A 22571-nucleotide genomic window follows, 5' to 3' on the forward strand; every position below is an offset into this window, starting at 1 on the left:
TGTCAAAGAGCACCGTCCAAACTTTGAGACAATACACGGAAAGTTATAAATAATGGAGCTATTGTCATAGAGCACAGACGTCCTAAATGAATATTAAACTTGTGTAAATTCGTGGATGTTCAGCCTCTTTAGACTACGATAATGTCCGCCATCTTGAATAGCTTTATCCTAAAGGGTCGCGCCAACTTTGACTTGTGTTCACACTGATCCTTTTTCTTTCTTGAACACTCTTAAACTCATAATATAAAATAATACTTAAATTTGTATATGCACAGATGTAGTTGGCGATGAAACTTCAAGATTAATAATTATGTTCAAGACTGCAATCTAATTAAATATAACAACGGCTTGTACCAATTCGTCCACTAGCATTAGTATTAATGTCACAGGACGTTATTAGAACGATAAACGAAGAACTAAAACAAAATTGCGGACATTGTGCCCTTGATAGAATCGTGGCGGATGTCGGGACCTTGGAGAGGTCGCGGAATCGATCGTGGCCACACCTCCACCTATCCACGAGTATCTTCTATCAGAACGCGAATAAATATAGCTAAACAACTTTTATTTCTCACCGATCTAATTTTCTAATTTATCATTTGAAACAGCCAACAAAATTACGATATATGACAATATTTTTTTCAATACCCAATATTAGAATGGTACTGCTATCAAACCATTGATAAATACATAAAATTAAAGGTCTATAGTTAATGGCACAAAAGCCAAAAGCTGTGTTTCCGCATGACTAGCCCACATGGGATAAATATAATACTGTCACTTGGCTTGCCTCCACCAGAGATCGTCAAAGGTCACGCCGTGACGACTGACCGCTGACGAAGGAATGGTGTTATGTAACACGCCATGGTCCGTAGTTATTTCCAAATAAAACCAATATTTTTCGAAGCTATATGTTATTAATCGCATTTAATATTGTTAAAGGAAATATGGAAGAGAAGGTTAAAATTTGACTGTTCATATGTTTACAATATTTTCTAAACAAATTAGATAGATAAGATTATATTTTAAGTGCGGCATTGGACTTCAAATACAAAGGTAATGTTTTAATAAACACTCTAATCAAATTAGTTTCCACTAAATTAAAATAATAATTGTTTGATAATAGAAGTTCTGTTATACTAGGTGTTAGAGAGTTATATACCACCACAACATATTAAATAGGTGTGTAATAAAAATATTAATTTCTCTTGGTCACGGCATCACGTGTGAACGGCTGGAACGGTTTCGCTAATTCTTTTCTGTTTGTTAATGTCGGGAGAAGGTTCTTATTAAAGAAAATAATAATAAAATAGCGCGAATAAAATTAAACAAAATTAAGAATACTTAACCACCATATTAAGTAATCATGAGTTATGTTATGATTGCAAATTTATTTCTCAGTAGATACATAGCGCCTTTACAATTCAAACTTTTTTCATGTAACCTTATGGCATTTTACATAACATTGACAGATGTAAGAAAAATAAATATCGTTTAAAACAAAATGCTTTGATCGAAGTTAATGATAAAATAATTATTTATGACATTAATCTTGTATAAAACTAAAACCATGTATATATGTCGCCTGTACCCGTGTCCGAATACCAACAAAACTATTTATATACGCGCCAGAAAAACAAACAAACAAAGTTGTATATCATAAAGCATTTTTAGTTAATTATACCAATTCAAAATCCATATTCAAACTTAAGACAACGTCTGACGGGTCCGCTAGTAGTTAATAAAAGATAAAAAATTATTTAAAACGACAATCGATTACAAATCCGGTCAATATCAAAACAATGGGACACTTTGACACATATCCTTTTAAAGTATGTCGTGCGTTTGACACAATCGCAATTGGCATAATGTACGTGTCAACCAAATTAACATGGACAATTTGGTCACATTTCCCACAAGTTGAGCAACGAGAGCGTGGCCACGTGGTTGTGACCGTGTAGAGCCATTGCGTGGGCGACAAAAACCGTGAGATCAAACCTGGCTTCACCACTTCAAAGGAAATTTGATGCAATTAAAGTCATTTAAATTTCCGCGAACGTACGCTTTCGAAAGGATTTCTTGACTTTCGACTTATATATGCCTTAATTACACGGAACATATATGAAGTGTAACACTCATATCGTTTAAAATCACTTTATGACTATGATTATGACATCTTTAACTTTTCTAGCCTCAGGAGATCGTATGACAAACAAAACCAATCCTCACTGAGACAAGTGATGTAACAATTGCTTAAACATTCGAGTTAATTAAAATGTATATAATTTCCATTTTATTGACGACATCAACATAATTAAAAAAGCTCGCCTCACTTCAAGTATGCGATTTTCATTAAAAGTACTTAACCAATATGAACAGTCATAACAGAGATTTGGTGAATGTTTAATGGAATACGGCTACTGAGAGATCAGCAGGGTTGCTTTAGAGGATGATTCGTCATATGTGTACTGTAAAATACACTTTATTACACAGCAAAAAGTGCCAATTTTAAATACCGATGACCTGTTCTAAGAGTGATGTAGGGTATGTTGCAACGGCCTTTATGTGCGCGGCTTTCATGAAGTTTATTTAAAACAATAAGCTTTTCGGTTTGAAAACGTATTCAGAATGTGGAATGTGAGTGCTGATACGCTTTCTGTGAATTACAGTTCGGAATTTGAAGGAATTAAATGTGTTTGTGAATAAATTTAATATATTACGTAGAAGTAATCGCTACTTTGACAAAATACTTGTGCAACATTTGTTCGGAAAATCAGAGAACCAAGCGTCAGCTTCATATTTCTTTTTGTATATTTTTAGTATGAAGTTACATTTTAGTCTATTGTATTATTTTCGTAGTATTTAATAACGTTAACAACTTTAGGTTAAACAAAATTACGCTACCACCACTATACTTGTAGTCAAGATTATAGATACCGGCAAACTTCTTGAGCATTAAACAAGGGAGTGGGGGAAAGTTTGCGCATCGTACACAGCGCGGGACACAAACGTCAACTGATTTACCAATCACGCGATCGAGACGTCACTCTCCCGCCACCTCCCCCCTCCCAGTGATACCTAAATATCGCTTATGCGCAGGCAATGACATTTGTTCAAGATATTTGCCGGTAGCCATAATACAGGAAGAACTAACTTTGCTTGATCCAATGAAATGTAAATATTAATATGTTAATCTGGCAATTTTTTCAAATCTTTTGTATATATTCTGTTTAATTAAATAAAGCTACAATATACATATTGTACGTAATGATTATTCATTATAATAATCTAAATGAAGACTAATATTCCGTTTATTACCTACGTAACCAATCAACGTTTTGTATTTAATTTATTTAATGGTGATATCACCAACCAGTGCTCGTGTCAAAGACACATGTCGCAGTTAAACGATCGCCATTTTTTGCGTTAATAAAGACCAATAGAAATATAATTTAGAGTCGGACATTTGAATGTCGATTCGTATCTAGAGACGCGAATTGTAAAAATTACGATTTTATATCAAGATAAATCATATATTCAAGTTTTTATAACATAGATATCTTAGACGTTGGCTTCGCACTGCCTGGTCAATTGAAATCTACAGTACAAGGACTTTTAATTACATCGTATTAGAGAATTTATTAAACTTTATAGATAAGATTCAACAACATCAGTCTAAAACCAAGGAAATCCGTTTTCTTACCGTTTCGACACAAAATAAACATCATTTACACGAGAGGATTAGTTTCAATCGCTGCCGTGAGACCATTTTGGTTTTAATAAAGGAAAATAATAATATTTATTAACTCTTGTATACATATTGTTGTGTGAAATTGTGTAGAAAAGAAAGGTAGGGAATGCCAGGTGAGACACGGAAAGGTGTCAGGCGCCTCCCGCCCACGCAAGTTTTTTTTTTCGTAAGTTCTTTTTTTTTTTTTTTATAAAATAGGGGGCAAACGGGCAGGAGGCTCACCTGATGTTAAGTGATACCGCCGCCCATGGACACTCTCAATGCCAGAGGGCTCGCGAGTGCGTTGCCGGCCTTTTAAGAATTTGTACGCTCTTTTCTTGAAGGACCCTAAGTCGAATTGGTTCGGAAATACTTCAGTGGGCAGCTGGTTCCACATAGCGGTGGTGCGCGGCAAAATTTGCCTTGAGAAACGCTCAGTCGTGGAACGTCGGACGTCGAGGTGATACGGGTGGAATTTTGTATTTTGCCTCGACGTCCGATGCTGAAACTCAGCTGCAGGTATTAATCCGAACAACTCCTCTGAACACTCTCCATGGTAAATGCGGTAGAAGATGCAGAGTGACCCCACATCTCTACGCAACGCCAAAGGATCGAGCCGCTCGGAGAGGGATTGGTCATCGACGATTCGAACCGCTCTTCGTTGGATACGGTCAAGTGGAAGGAGCTGGTACTGGGGTGGTTCTATATAATATAGAATAAAAACGGTTGTCAACGAATGCCTTTTCTACAGATTATATATTGACGTGAACACTTTCTGTATTGAGAATTTCCATCGTTATGAGCCTAATGACCTAGGTTATACTTTAACTGGATTTCTAACTTGCCATTCCACAACTAATGCTCACTTATCAATGAATATTTAACTTATTAAATTCTTCACATATAAATATTTAATTATCATAAAAAAGTCAAACGATTTGTCCATTTTGCTTAGTCTTTTTAGCTTCGAGGGATTGTAGGCCTATTTGAAAATGAAAATAATAATAATAATAATAAGCCTTTTTATTTCCTGTTCTACAAAAGTTTGCAGTTGGTATATTATAGTTACCACATTGATTTCTGTTAGTAGGTTAGCTTAGATTATGGAAGCAATAATAATAATATAGTAATAAAATTATAATATAGTAACGTAATATATATATTTATGAATTAACAGGAATCCCGGAGTCTTTACCCAAAGACCTCCTCCATAAATGGCTATTTTTGTATACTTGTATAATTGATATCTTGTGTCCTTCAAGGTTCATGTAGAGAGTTGCTCGTTCTTTTGTTCCTATGAAGCTCTCTATATTGTTTTTTAGCGACTTGTGTATTATGAATGCCACCCCATATTGTCCGGGTACATCCAATGTAGCCAAGTATAAATGTGTTGTGTTCCTCTATTCTCTCGTCCTGTTGTCTAACTTCCGAAATTCCCATAATATCAACTGAAGATATAAAAGTAAAATGTATACCTTTTCCGTGTTTTGAAAGAACAATAACTTTTGTCGCAACTTTCAAAAATAAGAAACGTTTTCTGCTCTAGTCAATTTCAATTTCATGAAATTATGACCTATATTTATATTAAACATTCATTTGGTAATCTTACATTGCCCCTCATAATAATTAGACTTTTAACAGAATAAGTACAGATAATTCTCACAATATACATCTTAATATGTATAAATCTTCTGTCACGATGTTTGTCCGCGATGGACTCCTAAACTACTTAACCGATTTTAAATTAAATTGGCACACCGTGATCAGTCAGTCAGATCAGGTCCCACTTAAGAGATAGAATAGCTTAGATCTTTAATTATAGTCGCAATTTTATTTTATTGCAAATTATTTGTCTATAATTAATGGACAGTCTCAATTATCTGTTAACTCCAAAAGATTCTAACAGATGTCGATACTTTTCGACTGGATTGAGTAAGTAATCAATAGATGGCACTGCTACGGTAACCCGACAAACGTGTCATATAAGCTACAATTCAATATCATGATTACCACGTGTTATTGAGGCTAAAGTATAAATTAAATTTATTTTGTAGTAAAGGAAATACGGTGAAATTCAATTATTTCTACTTTTTTTTTAATTTTTGGTGTTAGCATAGCCAACCACGTGTTACTTAGACCGAAGTGTAAATCAAATTCAAATTATAGTGACGATAATTCAGTGAAATTATTATTTCGTGTCACGGTATTAAGGCTAACTAAAACCATATTAAGGAGAAACGAAGTTCGCGGGGGCAGCTAGTAATTATATACTAATTCGTAATATTATTCGATCTGAGACCCTAACAGAACGACAAAGATTAGCAGATATTTCCAAGCTCTCCAACCAACCTACCGCATTATTACTACGCGTATTATTAACAGTGTACGTAACATTAAAACCTCTTTGATGTAAACATAATATTTTAGTGCATACAACAAACGGAAAACAAAGGTACTATCTGTTGAGTTATGTGTCCGGTACAGTGGTGATCAGCTTCGGTGAGTTGTCCTCAAGCCTGAAGACTGCGAGAATGTACGAAAGAGATTTTAAAGCGAGGTGAGAGTGTGTAACTAATTAATGTATATACACTATACATGTGCTGTTAGTTCAAATATAGAGCCCTTATATTCATACTGTTATATGTTTTCTTTTGATTCTGCAAGACGAAGTAGACAAGCAACAAAGTAACAACGTTATTTCAAAAGCGATAGATTTTAGTATTGACTTTACCACACAAATAAAGATGCGGCTGGAAAAGATAAATGATGCAAATACAGGGTCTAGACTCCAAATATGTTTTTGTCCAATTCGGTGTTGATACCCTTGGTCCGAGGGGAGCTAGCGCTATAAGGCTTTTTAAGGAAATAGCAAAAAGGTTAGTCGACATCACCGAAGGGCTGCCAGCTATCTCCGACAAATAATTAGTCTTAATTAGTTAATTACCAAAGGGGGAACGATGTCATCTTCAGAACCTTGCCTAAAGGTACTCCTTTTAATAATATATTTGAAGTGGAAAAATTACCGTCATATTTTTCGGTTACACGCCATCTTTTCCTTGTCACCACGATTGATTCAAAGCCATTAATAACAAAAATATATAATAACGATAACAATGACAGTAATCATTCTATTACAATTATTGAAATTCGGTAATAATCTTAGTAGTGATAAGGTAAATTGAAATAATTGTATGATTTGTATTCATGTCTATGATAATAAAAGCCTTTTGTTAAATTTTATCTTATTTAACTTTATTTAACCAATTTCTGTAAAGTTGCAAAGCGAAATATAAGGTCATAAAGAAATTTCACTTCTTCCGTGTGTACACGCACACATTTTTAAGGTTAGTTATTGTTTTTTTTTGTTATATTAATTTATGTTATCAGTATTATGTTAAAGAGGTCATTTTTAATGATAATAAATAATAAGTACAAATATCATTAAGTATTTGAAAAGCATTTAGGTAGATATTGCGTGGTTACTTAAAAGTAAGCTGTACCAGTCGGTACTGCTCGGTGCTAACGTGAGGAGTTAGGTTGTAAAATCCGCACTGCGTTCATTCCTGCAAGGTTTAAACGCACGAAAGATGTACAAATCGCTAATAAAACAACCGAATTTGCGCACACAATTATTAAGGAATTAATACTGCACATTATTCCGGGGTGTGAATATTAAGGAATTCAGTTAAAATCTAGATAAATCCAGGATGTATTGTTTAATAGTAGATATGTATTTGTAAAACTTTGCATGGGTAGCTGAAAAGGCATTTCAAAAAATGCGAGACGATTAATCAATCCTCTAAACTATTCTTCTATTCTAGAGTTACAAAAAAATCTTTGAACTACTAAAAAGCAACACATCTTCCGCCAACTTTACAAGTATATTATGTACCCATACTCGAATGTCGTTAAATAAAACAAACTAATATTATGAATATTAGTTTTTTATCACGTATATAATTTATGAAGTACGTTGCACCTTCATTAATGTAATTGATGTATAAATTAAAAGTACATTTCAGTTGGAATGCCAATCTTACATTTGCAATGAAGTGCAATAAAAATACTACAGTACTTTGTACCACTTAGCAGCTTAATCTATATTAAAGCACGCTTTTTTAATTGATTTTGTCGTACATTTAAGATTCTCTAAATAAGCTTCTAATTTGTAAAGTATCGTCAACTGCGTACGGTGACTACGGATTGAATAACGCAACAATATGAGATAATAAGTTTTATGTACTTGATAATCTGCCAATCTTTGCGTTTAACAACTGAAGGATTTCAAAAGCATTATTATAATGAAATTTGTAACAGAAGAAGTATTTATGTAAAACTGAACAAATGATAAACGAATATGAATTGTCGATGTAAATTATTTTAATTTGTTGTTCAAGTAAGTTTCCGACAGCTAGAAACAAGACTTCTTTCTCTATGTGCAAGCAGTTGCTGATGTGGTAGCGAAATACAGAGTTACATATGACTAGGAATAGGGAATTTGCCAAGTCTAGACCTTTTAGCATTCTGAAGCATTGAATAGCTAAAAAGAAAAAGGTTTACAAATGCGTTGACCTCATGTCCTAAAGGTTCTATTTCAAGTGTTAGCGTTCTCACAAATTATATAGGAGTTTTCTTACACTTAGGCAGGTCGGTCATGTTTGAGCGTCGTGCCCAGAAAGGTACCACCAGTCTATAGGTCTGCATCGGTTTCTGTACAGTTGAGTCGTACAGTATTTATTTTATTTTAGAACGGCTGTTTAATTATCTCAAATATAATTGGGTAAAACGATGGCTGGCTCACACGTCATGCCAGGACAGGTGCCGCTTCCGGAATCTGGACTGCGAGGTTTCCGTTCAGTTCTGTAATTAATTCAAATATAGAGCGGACCATATCTCCCTCCTTTCTGCTTTCTTCTATGTTTGCCATAGTGATTTTGTATGATGATTTGATATTTTAAAAGACTACCGAAAGTTTTTTACGCCGGCTTTTTCTCTTGGCCACCATCTGTCTTTGCTGATGAGTAGGCATGTCTACCGATTCAATTTAATGACGTGGATTAAGTGTAGTGTAACTTATATTCCATAATGAACATATTTTGTTTTTTTTACTGTTTTGCGTCTATAAATATATTAAAATCAAACAAAATTGTTCTAGGCTTCTTGTGTCATTACGTGTGAACTCATAAATTCTCAATCCGAAATAGAGTAACTCTAGAAAGTTATTAACTTTGAAAAGAGTATTCCATTACGTTGAAGTTCCTATTGTTGTATGTAATTTGAGGCATTAGACCCTTGCAGAGCGCGGGTGACCTGAACAGGGTCAAGGTCTGTGCGCATATATTTGATATGTCTATAAATAAATTTACCTTGCATTTGTTGTAGATATGTTTTAGAATATTACGAATTTAGTTAATACAAGTTTTGTACAAGGCATTTTCTTTTGCGAACTAGCGAACTGTGGAATCGACTCCCGCTGGGGATCTTCCCTGAGAGATACAACCTCCGACTCCTCAAAATTCGAGCGTACTCCACCCTCAAAGGCCGGCAACGCTGCGATGACTGCCCTTTTTGGGCGTTCCCCAGGCTCTTTTGCCCCCTATTATATATAAAAAATTACAAATACAAAGTTTTTTTTAAAAATGGAATCTCGCTGTTGACCTTCAGGGTCTTTACAGCTCAGCTCGGGCTGTTTTAGCGAGCGTACGGAATTGAGTTATGTATGCATACAAACTGTTTCCCTATGCATGCATACAAATGTATGTAGTATTTAAAGATTAAATAATTTTGAAATAATTATACGTATAAATAAATGTGCTTCATTATCCATCGCTCACTGTAAGGGGTATGAATTAGGACAATAAACCCCGATACCTCTGCCGGAAGGTACGCACAATAGGTCATAGTATCATTCATATAACGAGGTATGACGTCACGGGAATTGACAGGAAGTGAACCATTTCACTGTCACGGATGAATTGATTTAATCTAATCGAGGCAATTGGCTCTTGACGGTATCTCGGCGAGTACTTGAAGATAAGATACCTCTCCCGTGATAATTAAGTACTCAGGGGCGATAATTCGCTTCCTAAATAGAGACTGCTTTGATTGTTTGCTCAAGAAATCACAGGTGAGAACTACAAGTAGCTAAGAGTTGCTCAGCGCAGTACACTGTAGTACGCTATCAGCTTTGATGATTTTTCCCGTCCTGGGCCTTCAAAAACACACTGGCAAAGCACAATATATATAAAATCTATATATCTCGTGTTTTTAGCTTTTTATGCAAATTCAGTAAGTCTGATAATCGGCTATCTATCTTTCAAACCCCTAAGTGATAACGAGTGTCCACCCCAATTTCTTATGATACAGCATACAAAAATACATACAACCCTTAATTGTCACCCCTCTACGAACAACCCCTATTTTTTATTACAGTTATCTTTAATGAATTAAAAAAATGTTTGCTATAAATAATATACATGGCAAAACCACGTTCGCCAGGTGTAATTTATACCTTTTGATGTGCATTCTCTGAGAAATGTCTCTAAAGTATTTTTATGTAAAATATTAAAGTGATATTACTAATAACCGTGCAAGTTGTCAGTTTGCAATTATTCGTCGCGGGAACTAATCTTAATAGATCATCCGCTGCTTTGTGATAACCACAATATTGTTTAGTTCTGTAATATTTTTTTGCACTTCTTGTCTACCTTATCTAATTTAATTTTTTTTTCTCACAGAGGTTGCCTGGAAGAAGTTGCCGATCGAAAGCGATAAGGCCGCCAGTTGCCCTCCTTTCTATTTAATTATGTTTAATTTTTTATATAATGCAACGAAGTGTTTACAAATAAATAAATATTGAAACAAAAGAAAACGAAATTGTTTTTTTTTATGTAATAGCAGGCAAACGGGCAAGAGGCTCACCTGATGTGAAGCGATGCCAACGCCCATGGACACTCACATTGCCAGAAGGCTCGCAAGTGCGTTGCAATTATTACAATATCAAACCCAAGAAGTTCAAGTGAATGTGGTTCCAGTTCGCTCATAAACGCAAACGCGTTGGACTATATGCAATGTAAACATTGATTTAATTTGAATAACATTCACTTAACATATTACTCAGTGCAGGTAACCGCAAACCACACTAATTACCAAGGAGTCGATTGACTCATGACTCAGCCACATTGTAACATGACCCGTGAAGCCCTTTACACTCTGATACCCAGGTTGAAACCGTCCCCTAGCTTCGCCTTCCTTTTCATACCGTTAAAACTTCGATTCTGTTTCCCTTGGACTACACTCTTGAGCTGTTGGGTTCAAGTCCGCATGCGCTAATTAAAGATTTAAGTTGGCAACTAGTAGGTAGTACCTGTGTGTGATTTTTTCCTGGGTCAACGAAGATCGAAGTACAGTGTGGAAATGCTGCCAGCGTTAAAGGTACAATGCCACAGGGACCAAAATTTTTAAAATTGTTTTGATTTTTTATTTTTTACTTTTAATTGTTAATATTACAGATTATTACATTACATAGTAATAGGTTAAGAAAATTGTAAATACTGTATAATTCGTGTGTGTTAATTACATATATAAAAATATTAAAAGCTGATGTATACTTTTGAATTGTTTATAAGAGCTATAATAATGATATAAGTAATATTATAAACACTAGTACTATTGAAAGAACAATTCTTCACTTGATAAATGCATGATGTTGTCCGGAAGTTTCGCAAACCCTGCAATTTAAAAATTAGATTCTTTTTATTTTATTAATTGAATTAAAGAGATTTGACCGTCTATTATTCTTTAAAGTTTTATTCAAACGTACTCATAACGTATCTGACATTGTTAATAGTATTGTCTAAACTATATTAACACCAGAAGTATAACTAAAGATAATGTTTAAAGAAGTTTATTTCTCTTTACAAAAAAAAATATTTTATTAAGAAATTTAATATGTTTATACGAACGAGATACACGTCACCATTAGCCGTCCTTATTTAGTCTACTAGACATTCTGGTATACTTTAATGTCCTTTTGAATTGGTTAAACGCGCTAATACTATGAATGTTAGACGGTAATTGATTAAATAATTGCACACCATTAATAGACTTCTTCAAATAATGTGTACGGTTCAGTTGTAAAGATCACACAGTAGTATCCGTAGTTCAAGTCTTTAGCCTTTTTATAAATATTGAAAGTGTCCCTGGCACGAATACGAAGTCTCTCAAATTCCTCAGGGAGAGAATGAAGTCTGAAAACTGAATCGTGACCTGAGATTTCTTGAAGCATTTCGTTTCTCTGCCTATATAGCGAATATGAGGGCTTCTTGCTTCTTACGAGGTCGTTCCATTGGATCAAATGTATTCTTTGAAAAAAAGCAAGACATTCTCATTCACATTTTTATTCATATCATGTCCACAAACTTTTTTGTATTTTAAATCTTGTTTGTCAGTGTTTCTGTGTGTCAACTGTGTCTAAATGTAACGCTTTTTTTGGCTACCGCAGACCAAGTTATTTGAGTAATGTGTTATCTTTTTGATAAGATTAACAAAAGAGTCTCGAGACGGTTATAATTAGACATTAAGTACACAGAGATACACACACTCACACACATACACATACCCCACGCGGTGCAGCATAAATTTTCTCTACTTTTTAAGACCTTGTGTTGTTCCGCTAGCAGGCATCAGTCTCGCACAAACAAGCATTTCCCTCAATAGAAGAAACACAATTATTTATTTATAATAATAAAGAGTTGTAACTTGTTTATGTATGAAGTTTTTGTAAGAAATAAATAAAGATTATTATTATTAATATTATACGTTCACAGAAGCGATATTGGAAGCGATAAATAAGGACAAAAAGGAAGGCCTAGTAGAATCAGCGTGTGAACCCTGAGGTCATATGTTCGAACCCCGACTGTGCACGACTATGTGCTAACTCGCATATACGATGCCGAAAACATCATGTGAGCAAATTAGCAGGCTGAAGACCCGGGTGTTACCAGGTTTCAGCGGCATTTTTTGAAGTTCTTAACGCTCCTACCTTACAGAAAAATTATGAGAGTAAATTTGTACGATTCGCGCGCACACCGTCATTTAAACCCGACACCCTGAAGTTAGGTGTAGTCAACATTTTCTTTTTTCTATTGTTAGTGTTGTTCTACAAACGTATGATACAATTTTAAAAAGATTTTTATCTTACGCCAAAGAAGTATAACTTCTAACGCGTGTACATAAACACACTTTTTTATTATGAAATAAAATAAGTGAAATAGTTTTTTTTCGAATAGGGGCCAACGGGCAGGAGGCCCATCTGATGTTAACTGATACCGCCGCCCATGGACACTCTCAATGCCAGAGGGCGAGGGCGAGTGAATCAGAGGGACTCGAAACTTTGTATAGGGATAACGATACCTACGTTTTGTATGCAAACTCGATGTAAGTAGTTCTCTCAATATCTGTAGGTATTTATTTTAACTCAGAAATGGTGGACTTGGCGTCTCAACTTAGATTGATCTATGAATAAAAGTGCGTTTGCGCAGTAGACGGTAACGAACAGTTTTTTTGACGTTACACTCGGTGGACAGTGGCCAGTGCGGCAAACGCTGCAACTTCCTGGACGCTAGTTTAAAATTTGAACAATTGAGAACGAAACATTTCTTTTAATTTAGAATTAAACAAACTTACAATATTCAAATAATTTCACCTTGAGTGGTGAAATCGCAGCTACATAACTATAATTTTAATGCCATTGCGAAATTGGTGGCGGAAGCGGATAAACTTGTGGTATGAAACTGATGAAAACACCTACATCTAGTGCTCATATAGGTACATTAAAATCATCATGGATGTTGGGGAGATGGAGTTGTCAAGGACCTCGCACCTTCTCGACATACATTGGTCGCGTGAGTTTCGTTCCATTGACTGTGAATAATATAATAATGTAAAAGATTCTGACCACTCCGGCGAAATAAACCAGAGAATCATATAACCAATAAAGGAAAGGAAATAGGACGCAAACTCGACGTGCTGGCCAGCTATCCCCGAACCTAGGGTCTAAAGAATCTGACACCATTAACTGAGCTGGAGACGATATGGAAGCGGCGAAGATAAATTCGCCACAAAAGGTTAAGATTTGTATTAAAACAACTAACAATACTTAGTATAGTACATTCTAGTCGTTTCCTAATTGTGTCGTGTATAATTCCTGTGATCTTTGATCTCTGACTCTAGGCTTACAAGGGACAGTCGAGTACTCGAATGATCGCATATCTGTTAATTTATTCCAGACACGTATCTATCTACAATACGTTTATTGCATTTTGAGTTCCTTCATAAAAAAATTATAAGGAATGATGCCAAAATGCGATAATTTGTGTGTATCCTGTGCATATCCTCATCAGGTGTGTAACCTGGAAGCCCGATACTCACTTGGAAGTGCCGGGATGAATTCTTGGTTAAACGGCTACTGTTTTTAATCGGCATTGTATCTACTGAGCTTCATTCAATCTTGTTGTTACAAGAACTGGAACTAATTAGCTGAGGTCCCCCAATGTTTAGATTCAAATGTTTTTGAACGCACTAAATGAGTCAATACTCCTTAAACGGTTACCCCTGAGACTGCTAAAATACGTACATTGTAAAATGTACTTTCATTCAATGTAATAAACTATAAAATCGAATAAATTTAATTTGTATATAGATATATTATATATATGACAGAGCCTAGTTTAGGGGAGTCTAAGGCGTCTTATCCACAATTAAAATAAGGTAAACGACGGCCGTTTCCGGTGCAATGCACATGCATTTGTTTAATATTTCCGCTTTAATCTCATGCACATAAAATAGAAAATATAACAAGTCGGTTTCATGTGTGTTAACATTAATTAGATACAATTTATCATAAACTATATTATAAAATAATTGGTGAATCCAGGTACTTAGTGGCAGTTGAGTTACTTGACTTATTCTAGTTTTAACCCCATACTCCATGTCCCACTGGTATTGTGAGTTTTAGGCCGACGAATATATTTTAAGCAGTATATTTTATATTGCCACTTATTTGTTTAAGAAAGTACGTTTATCCTATAGTATAACATTAAGTCTTTGGTTAACATAGCTTTTACACATTGAAAGAAAACAATTTTTTTACCGGATTAAAGATATTAAAGATATTTGTATCTTTTCCAACGTTTCGCGTGCTTTACAGCGTGCGTGGTCACGTTCCTGCACCAATTCGACTTAGGGTCCTTCAAGAGCGTACCAATTCTTAAAAGGCCGGCAGCGCACGCGCGAGCCCTCTGGCATTTAGAGTCTATTTAGAGTTCTTGTTCTATAAAAAACATGCCGAATTGGGATTAGGGCACACACTGTCTGTTTACCAAATTTTTTAAAGCAAGTGATTGGCTTTAATTATAAGGCATACGGTTACGTGAGGTTACGCTAGGTTTTTAGCCACACAAACCATAATCGGATGTATTGTGTATGTGAAATAGTTCCTGAGCACGCCATTCGGGCTTTGAACCTGAGACCTATCATCTGCGAACATAAATTAATTCAGTAAACCGATGAGATAATAAAAAAGCAAATATTGAAAAATAGATTGGCTTTTAAAACTCTTTACCGAATAACTTTAGGTGTGGCTGGAATTGTTGGAAATGGTTACCATTTTACGCTGGCAGCCCGCTAACGAAGTATTCTCTTCATTTGGGCCATTCAGCAGTATGTTAACTGGGCCACGAGGACACTTTAAACTCACTACCTGACTTTTAAAACAATTTTCGAGGCACAAAAGACAAATAATGCAACAATGGAGAGAATTTTCGTCACGTAATCCGCAAAAACAAATAGCCTTTCAACTCTTATAGACAACAATACCACCTAGACGATAGCTTTGTTATAAATCCGCCGCCGTATGCCGTACCTGCGGCATGAGGCCAGGTACGCACATTCCGAACATAAAAAACTAGTGGTTCTCCTCAATGAAGACACCTCGAGGCTTTGATTGCGACCAGCGATAATGGGTAGCTAGTTAGCATTTTGTGATAGCGCTGTCATAATACTTGTATATTGAAATTGTAATAGTATTCTTTGTAATTGTATATTATAAAGTGGTGAAATATGTCCGAGTAGAATTAACAATGTGTCCGTCAACGACCTACACAATTTGAAACTAAATTACTCATCAAATCAAATAAGCGAGGGTTTTATTTCATGTTTTCTTTCAAAATACAAATAAACAGAAGATTATCTGTACTTCTATAAAAATATATTCTTACTTAAATGCTTCCATTATTTTAATGACCGACTTTAGTTATCTACATATTAATTGGGAGACGTACGTTAAAACGCTATGTCAATGGGACAGATCTTTTTAATTTCACCCATATATATGACAATTTAATAAAATATTTTAGTTATTATATTTTAAGGTTATAATAATATAACCTTTTGTTCTTAGGTAGACACATAAACATAGTATTATACTAAACCATATATTAGTAGGTTGAAAAAACACTATTCTAATATTTGGATATTGCTTGATTTCTGCAGATCTGTTCGCCAGTCGGCAAAGACCAATCTTTTCCATTCATATCTTTCTTGGGCCACACTTTTCCACATCACTCCTGCGACTTATCTGATGTTTCCCCATCTTTTTTGTGGTCTTTATCTACTCCTTTTGCCTTCCCTAGGATACCATTATGTGACACATTTACTCCATTTGTCTTTTCCTGTTATCATGTGTCCAGCCCATCTCTATGACTTTTGTCTATGACTTTTGTCTTGTCTCTTATGTCCCAGTTTTTCAATCTGTCTGATTTTCTAACAAAGGATGATATTTGGGATTATTCGTATTAATCTCTACCTTAAAAGCGTGCGTCACTTATCCAATTGACGCTGACGTCAGCCAATTTCAATTCATTTGAAATTGCGAGTGCCTCGAAGCGAATTGCCTCGTTTTACACAAATGTCATTCCAGGATACGGGGTCCTTGCAAAAATAAAAATAAAGTATCCGATAGCTATATTCAAATTACGTACTTATGTTAAGTGTCTATTTTAATAGTCATCTTGTAATTACGCCTTAAATAGGCAGCTTTTAAATGCCACGTGCGCTCGGGCTTATATCAAATAAGAAGCTTAATTTGCGTGTATTGCTTGCATTAAATGCGATGAAAAAGGGCATTGCATCTTTTAGAATAGAATTCGCCACTGAGTGCTAATAACGGACGTGTCGGGAGTCGAGGACTGGTTCCTTTATTGAGAGCGGCGACCTCCCGCGCCGACGAGAACAATGAAAGTGAGAGAGCAGGAATGCGCCGGGGCGAGACGCGCGCGGAGGGTAGGCCTGTTCCCAGGCGCGAGCCGAGGAATGCCAACAAAGCCTCCGTCCGCCATTCAACCGCCCGCCCCCGCCTCCCATTTTGATAAACCGACTGCCTCGCCGTATACGATCAAAAATTGATTCGATATTCAACAATGAGCCGTTAAAGCGTTTCTCGTGTTATTGCTCGTCCGAGTATACACTGGTCCGTTCATAAACGTTGCCAAAGTTCACGGCCAGCGTGTTTATCGTGTTTTATTTGCATGTGTCATTACACTCTTATTACAATCGTATCGACCGCAGGCGACCACTTGTCTAAGTTAGACATCGCGATATTAGAAGAACTTCAGCTGTGTCTATCTATACAGACCTTTAACGTGAATAAATGATTGACGTTTTAAACGCTTCACGGCCTCTGCCTGATTCCCCGCTATACAGCGTATAATAATATTTTAAACGAATGAAAGATCCAATGGAAATAATTGTATTTGTAAATGACTAATCACTGTCCGTCAGCGCGGCTCTAGCGCCAAGCGGACTGTGCAGTGCCGACACGTTATGTAATGCTAACTATGCACCCCTTTGCATAGTGCAATGTACACAATACAACGTGTTCAACACTCATTATATCAGAGCCGTTTAATAGAGGAACACGCAATGTTGGAGTAATACAAAATATTGTACGAATATTTACTACCTAAACATCGAATACGAAAACATAGTTGTTACTTTTATATAAAAAGGTGTACGCCGGTATTTGAGAAGTATATTATTATCTGCTATAATCTAACGTTCTCCCAGACGGGACTTAAAGAAACAAACACGATGATATTTTTCCTTCCAATTATTGATTTGCTCGATAGACCATAGGACCCTAGGATATTAATAAAGGAATGAATTGCAACAACCACTTGGCAATGACTTCATTGTTGAGAACGTGCCTCAGTATAATTGTAGTCCAGCGTTCGCCGCAATGTAGCCTCGTGCGGTCGTAGTTCGCCTAACCATTAGATTGTTCATGTATTTATTCGGTATAGGATTACATCATAACAATGATGGCTCACGTTTCGCAATAAACCGACATCAAACAATTGTACTGGATCAAAGTAATCATTGGCGAGCGGCAGCAAGTTTCGTTTTGTCATTTCGATTATATTTAATGATGATGATGGCGAATTAAGACTCCCGTATGTTACATCTATTACAACCTAAAAATCACTTTTCCTTAAAAAACATCTTTAAGGATGTTACGTTTTCTTTTATTTATCGTATCGAAACAGCACTTTTCCTTTATGTATCTAAAAACCAATGTGTTAATTGGTAGCAAGTTTTTTTACGTAGACACTATACATAGCGTTAAGAATTTTAGCTTTTGTCTATATTTCTCTAAATATATAAAGCGGGCAGAAAATACATTTCTTAACATACAACGATTATATCAAACTACATATATGTAAGGCAGAATACAATAAAAAATTAAACAGAAATTTATCATTTTAAAAATAATAAGAGTCACCGAATGTTAAAAGCGCTTTTAAAAACTTTGAAATAACTTAAGCGGAAAAGCTTCGTAGTATTTATAAGATTCAGCATCAAATGTTCCAAGGTAAACATATTCAATTAATGGAAACATCTCTTGACGACAATCAGCGAGAGTAGAGGCGATAAGGTGACCGGCATGAACTAATTATTTACCAATAAATACTTTGATATTATATTGTTAAGTATGTGCGGAACGAAGTTTATATAATAATAATAAATAATGGAGTATATTGTAGGTGCTACAGTGTAGCAAAATCGCACCTGGCTGTTGGCTGTCATCAGCTGTTACGTTGTGTTTGACGAAGAAGTGTTCGAGGCAAGACGCAGGGGCGGCGGCGACGCAGCCCCAGCACGCCGCGAGACACACCAGCACCGCACACCGCATTGCAAAACGGGACGTTTGTAAAAATCACAAGTTATTATTTACACAACACACACGATTACAAAACCGGCACAAGCTCCCGCATCAGAGCACATTCCCCGACTGACGGACGACGACTGGCCTGACGCTAACGACCGCGAACCCACCGCGTTGCCAACGGAGTACGGACTGCCGCGCCTGTCTGGAAGTAGCGAAACAGCGCCGACTACGCTTGCCTTTCGCTAAAATATTTTTTTTTTAGATTTGACAATGGGTATTATATATTTGAGACCTGCTTCCATTTACCAAACTAGTATATTTATGATTTTACATTATAGAATATGTTATTTTCTTTTTGTTCGGGATTGGGAGACTTACTCTTGAAACTTTGACCGACTTCACAATTTCCGCAGGACGATGTATCAATTCGACTTGATTGTGAATCTGAACGCTATAATCGTCATATTAATAAATCATGATATGTTTATTTATCGGTCCGATTACACGTTTATGTAGTCTCGCTTTTAGTTATATTTAATACATAATCGAGGAATCACTCATTTAATAAAATCATAAAACTTTTACATTTTAATTAATAAAAACAGATACATCTCTAAAAGTATAAAGCAAAAAAAAACATAAAATTAACACATTGCATATATACACAAAAAGTTTCACTGATAAAAAGCTACTATTGACTATATTATATAGCATACAATTGTGCTTACATTAAAGCGTCGTTTAATATTAGCTTTTACAGGCGTTCAAAGGCTCAGTCGCATAATGCAGTGCAAAAGCGCTAGATTGTATCCCACCTGGATGTCGTTGTAAATTTGGAGTTGTAATAAAATTGCTGAAAGTATATGTCTCGACTTTACAACATAGCAAAGCAAAGAAGAAGTTTTCTTGGTAAATATATTAAAGAAATTGTATGGAAAAACTGATTCATGGACGCACATTAACTGAAAACGGAGACACGAAAGGGTTTGCAATTTATTTGTTGTTGTATCAAAACTCGATAAAATATAGTGTTTTGTTTTCTGTTTAAAATTTAATCTTATGCGTTCGGCTTGAAGATAGCAGGCTGAAGAAACCTGACCAATCTTACCCTCCACATTCATGGTAATAAGATTTTACGGAGGCGCAGGTAAGATAAACGCTAATTTTGATGTATTGGTTAAATTTAACTTTATACTATATGATAATGTAATAGCTATGGCTAAATTCTGATCCAGATATTTAACAATGAATTTACATTTAAATTTTATTCCTTACAATAAAATTTGAATTGTTGTGTAATACAATTAAAGTTAATATTTCGTTCAATATTTATGCTCTACTACTACGTAATTGTTACTTACGCGAAGACGCTGCATTTTCTGCATCGAATCGAAAAAAATCCCTTATAACATATTATATTTATATATATATTACTCTTTATTCGTTTATTGATGTGTATGACATAATTTTTGTTGACATTGATAAAGTCTCACGAAGATCAGTACAAGATACTATTGTATACGAGATGAAAACGTCTCAGTCGAGAACAGTTCGCGATGACTGAAATATTTAGGTTCCTAATTGATCCCTTATTGAACCATGATTTATGAATGAACGTTATTATATTTATAATTCATTTGGTTATATAAATTTAATGTACGTACGTACTTAGTTCTAGCGATATTGACGATTTACTCGAAAAATAATGAAGCGATCGCAATAGCCTCTTTTTGTCTACTCAAACAGTTAAAATTACAATGAAATAATAAATACTTTATTTATAAACTACCTTAATTAAAAAATAGGTGCTTGCGTTTCATGTACCTTTAGTGCTACATAGTTTTCCAAAAATAGAAGAAGTCATCTCAGCAGATAGATAGACTTTAGCTCAATAATTCACGTCCCCCAGTTGTGATTGTTGATTTTGTAATAATCTCTATATTATTACAAAATATATACAGTGTTCTAACAGCAATTAATGTGAGTTATGTGGTTCTTACGGTATAAAGGTTGAAAAATCAGCGGAAAAATTCAATCTTGTCTGCATATATTTTTTTTAGCAGACGTAGAAGGCGGATGGTCATCACATTCTACGAGCAGAGGATAGATCATGGAGTCTCACTCACCTCACGAAACGAGAGTACTATAAGATGTACCTATTTCATCACCTATTGTTTTCTGAGCGACCATAGTCCTGCAAAATTCGTACCTGCCCATTTGGCTGAAGCCCGAAAGCAATAGCACGAAACCTCCACTAGGAACAACACATACCTAGTGTTATGTATATATTGTGTTATATATATAATGTTATATATATATTGTAAGATAGAATTTTAAATTACAATATTAATTATACATTTTTACACTTTCTATTGATTGTTCGACACGAGAACTAAATGTATGGTATAACCGCGCTTAGAAGCACATTTAGGCGTTGTAGATCTGTTGAAGATGTGTTGATTAGATCCCATCACATGGCGCGGCTACGAGCAGTTGATAGTCCATCGTCCCGATTAGAATAGATGTGTATATGTAGTGTTTTTATCATAGATTTAGATGTATTACTCTAAAAGAGGTACGATTTGCAGGGATACTAATATCCTTATTTCATATGATTGAAAGGGTTCATAGAAAAGCCACGAAAATGATCAGGTCACTTAGGAACAAATCTTATAATAAGCGTCTGAAAGCACTCGTTCTGACTGATTTAGGAAGTAGGCAATTATGAGGAAATCTCATTGAAACCTATAAAATCGTCACTGGCCACTATAATGTTCCAGGTATTGAGAAGCTCTTTATTTTAAGTGAAGATACACATTTGAGGGGTAGTTCTTTAAAACTGAAGACCATTCAATATAACACAAATTCCCTAAAGAACTTTCTTCCAACTTTGAACTCTTTTAAAAATTGGTTTTTTAAAGGTTGGATAGTTTCTCCAAATCTCCAAATACGCGCGCATCAGCTTATTAGCTGCTAGTGTGTATATACATATGTCGCTGCTCTTAGCTGCCAGCTGTGATTGACAAGGCGAGGCAAAGGCGCTTGGAGTTTGGAACCTAGGGGTTTAGTAGTCGAGATCCTGATTCGAGATGATTCGAGATGAATCCTAATTCATAAGGTACCAACGAGATATCACGTTTCAGAGTGACGATTTTGCCTGATGTGTAAGTGGTTGGCAAAGCCTATCCAGTGTCTTCTGACAATCAAGACCCATGAGCCACATGTTAGATCTACACTTGACTTCCCTCAGAGGCATATAGCGGGTGTTTATATTAAAATATAATTGATTACTTATGTAATGATGTTCATAAACGGCTTTTTTATTGAAGTCGTTTAATTGCTTTCTAGTTTTATATTTTATAGTAATTTCTCTTACGTAACTCAAATATATATTAAAATACTAGACATTTATGTAATTAAAATTGTTGTCTCTCTGTGTAGGCATTTGCCTGAGACAGGTTTACTATACGTATACCGCAACTGCGCGCGCATTCATATTGAACCACTCACAGCCGACTAACTACAGACTGAACGTCTTGCTTCTTGAACTTTTACCCTTAAATAATGTCGCCATGGACTTCTGGTCATTTTTTATGTAAAAACTAGTTTTGGTTT

General features: G+C 35.4%; 1 protein-coding gene across 2 annotated transcripts in view; it reads right to left on the minus strand.

Annotated features, from left to right (window-relative positions):
- Nucleotides 1-19130, minus strand: part of LOC123717801 (division abnormally delayed protein) — an 80508-nt gene extending 61378 nt beyond the window's left edge. For both annotated transcript variants that reach the window (XM_045674014.1, XM_045674012.1), the window contains exon 1: nucleotides 18857-19130. In XM_045674014.1, coding sequence (XP_045529970.1) covers nucleotides 18857-18980 — 124 coding nt within the window. In that variant the 5' untranslated portion in view covers nucleotides 18981-19130. The remainder of the gene's footprint in view (nucleotides 1-18856) is intronic.
- Between the last annotated feature and the right edge of the window lie 3441 nt (nucleotides 19131-22571).

This window comes from Pieris brassicae, chromosome 13 (genome assembly GCF_905147105.1).
Source record: "Pieris brassicae chromosome 13, ilPieBrab1.1, whole genome shotgun sequence".
Lineage (NCBI taxonomy): Eukaryota > Metazoa > Arthropoda > Insecta > Lepidoptera > Pieridae > Pieris > Pieris brassicae.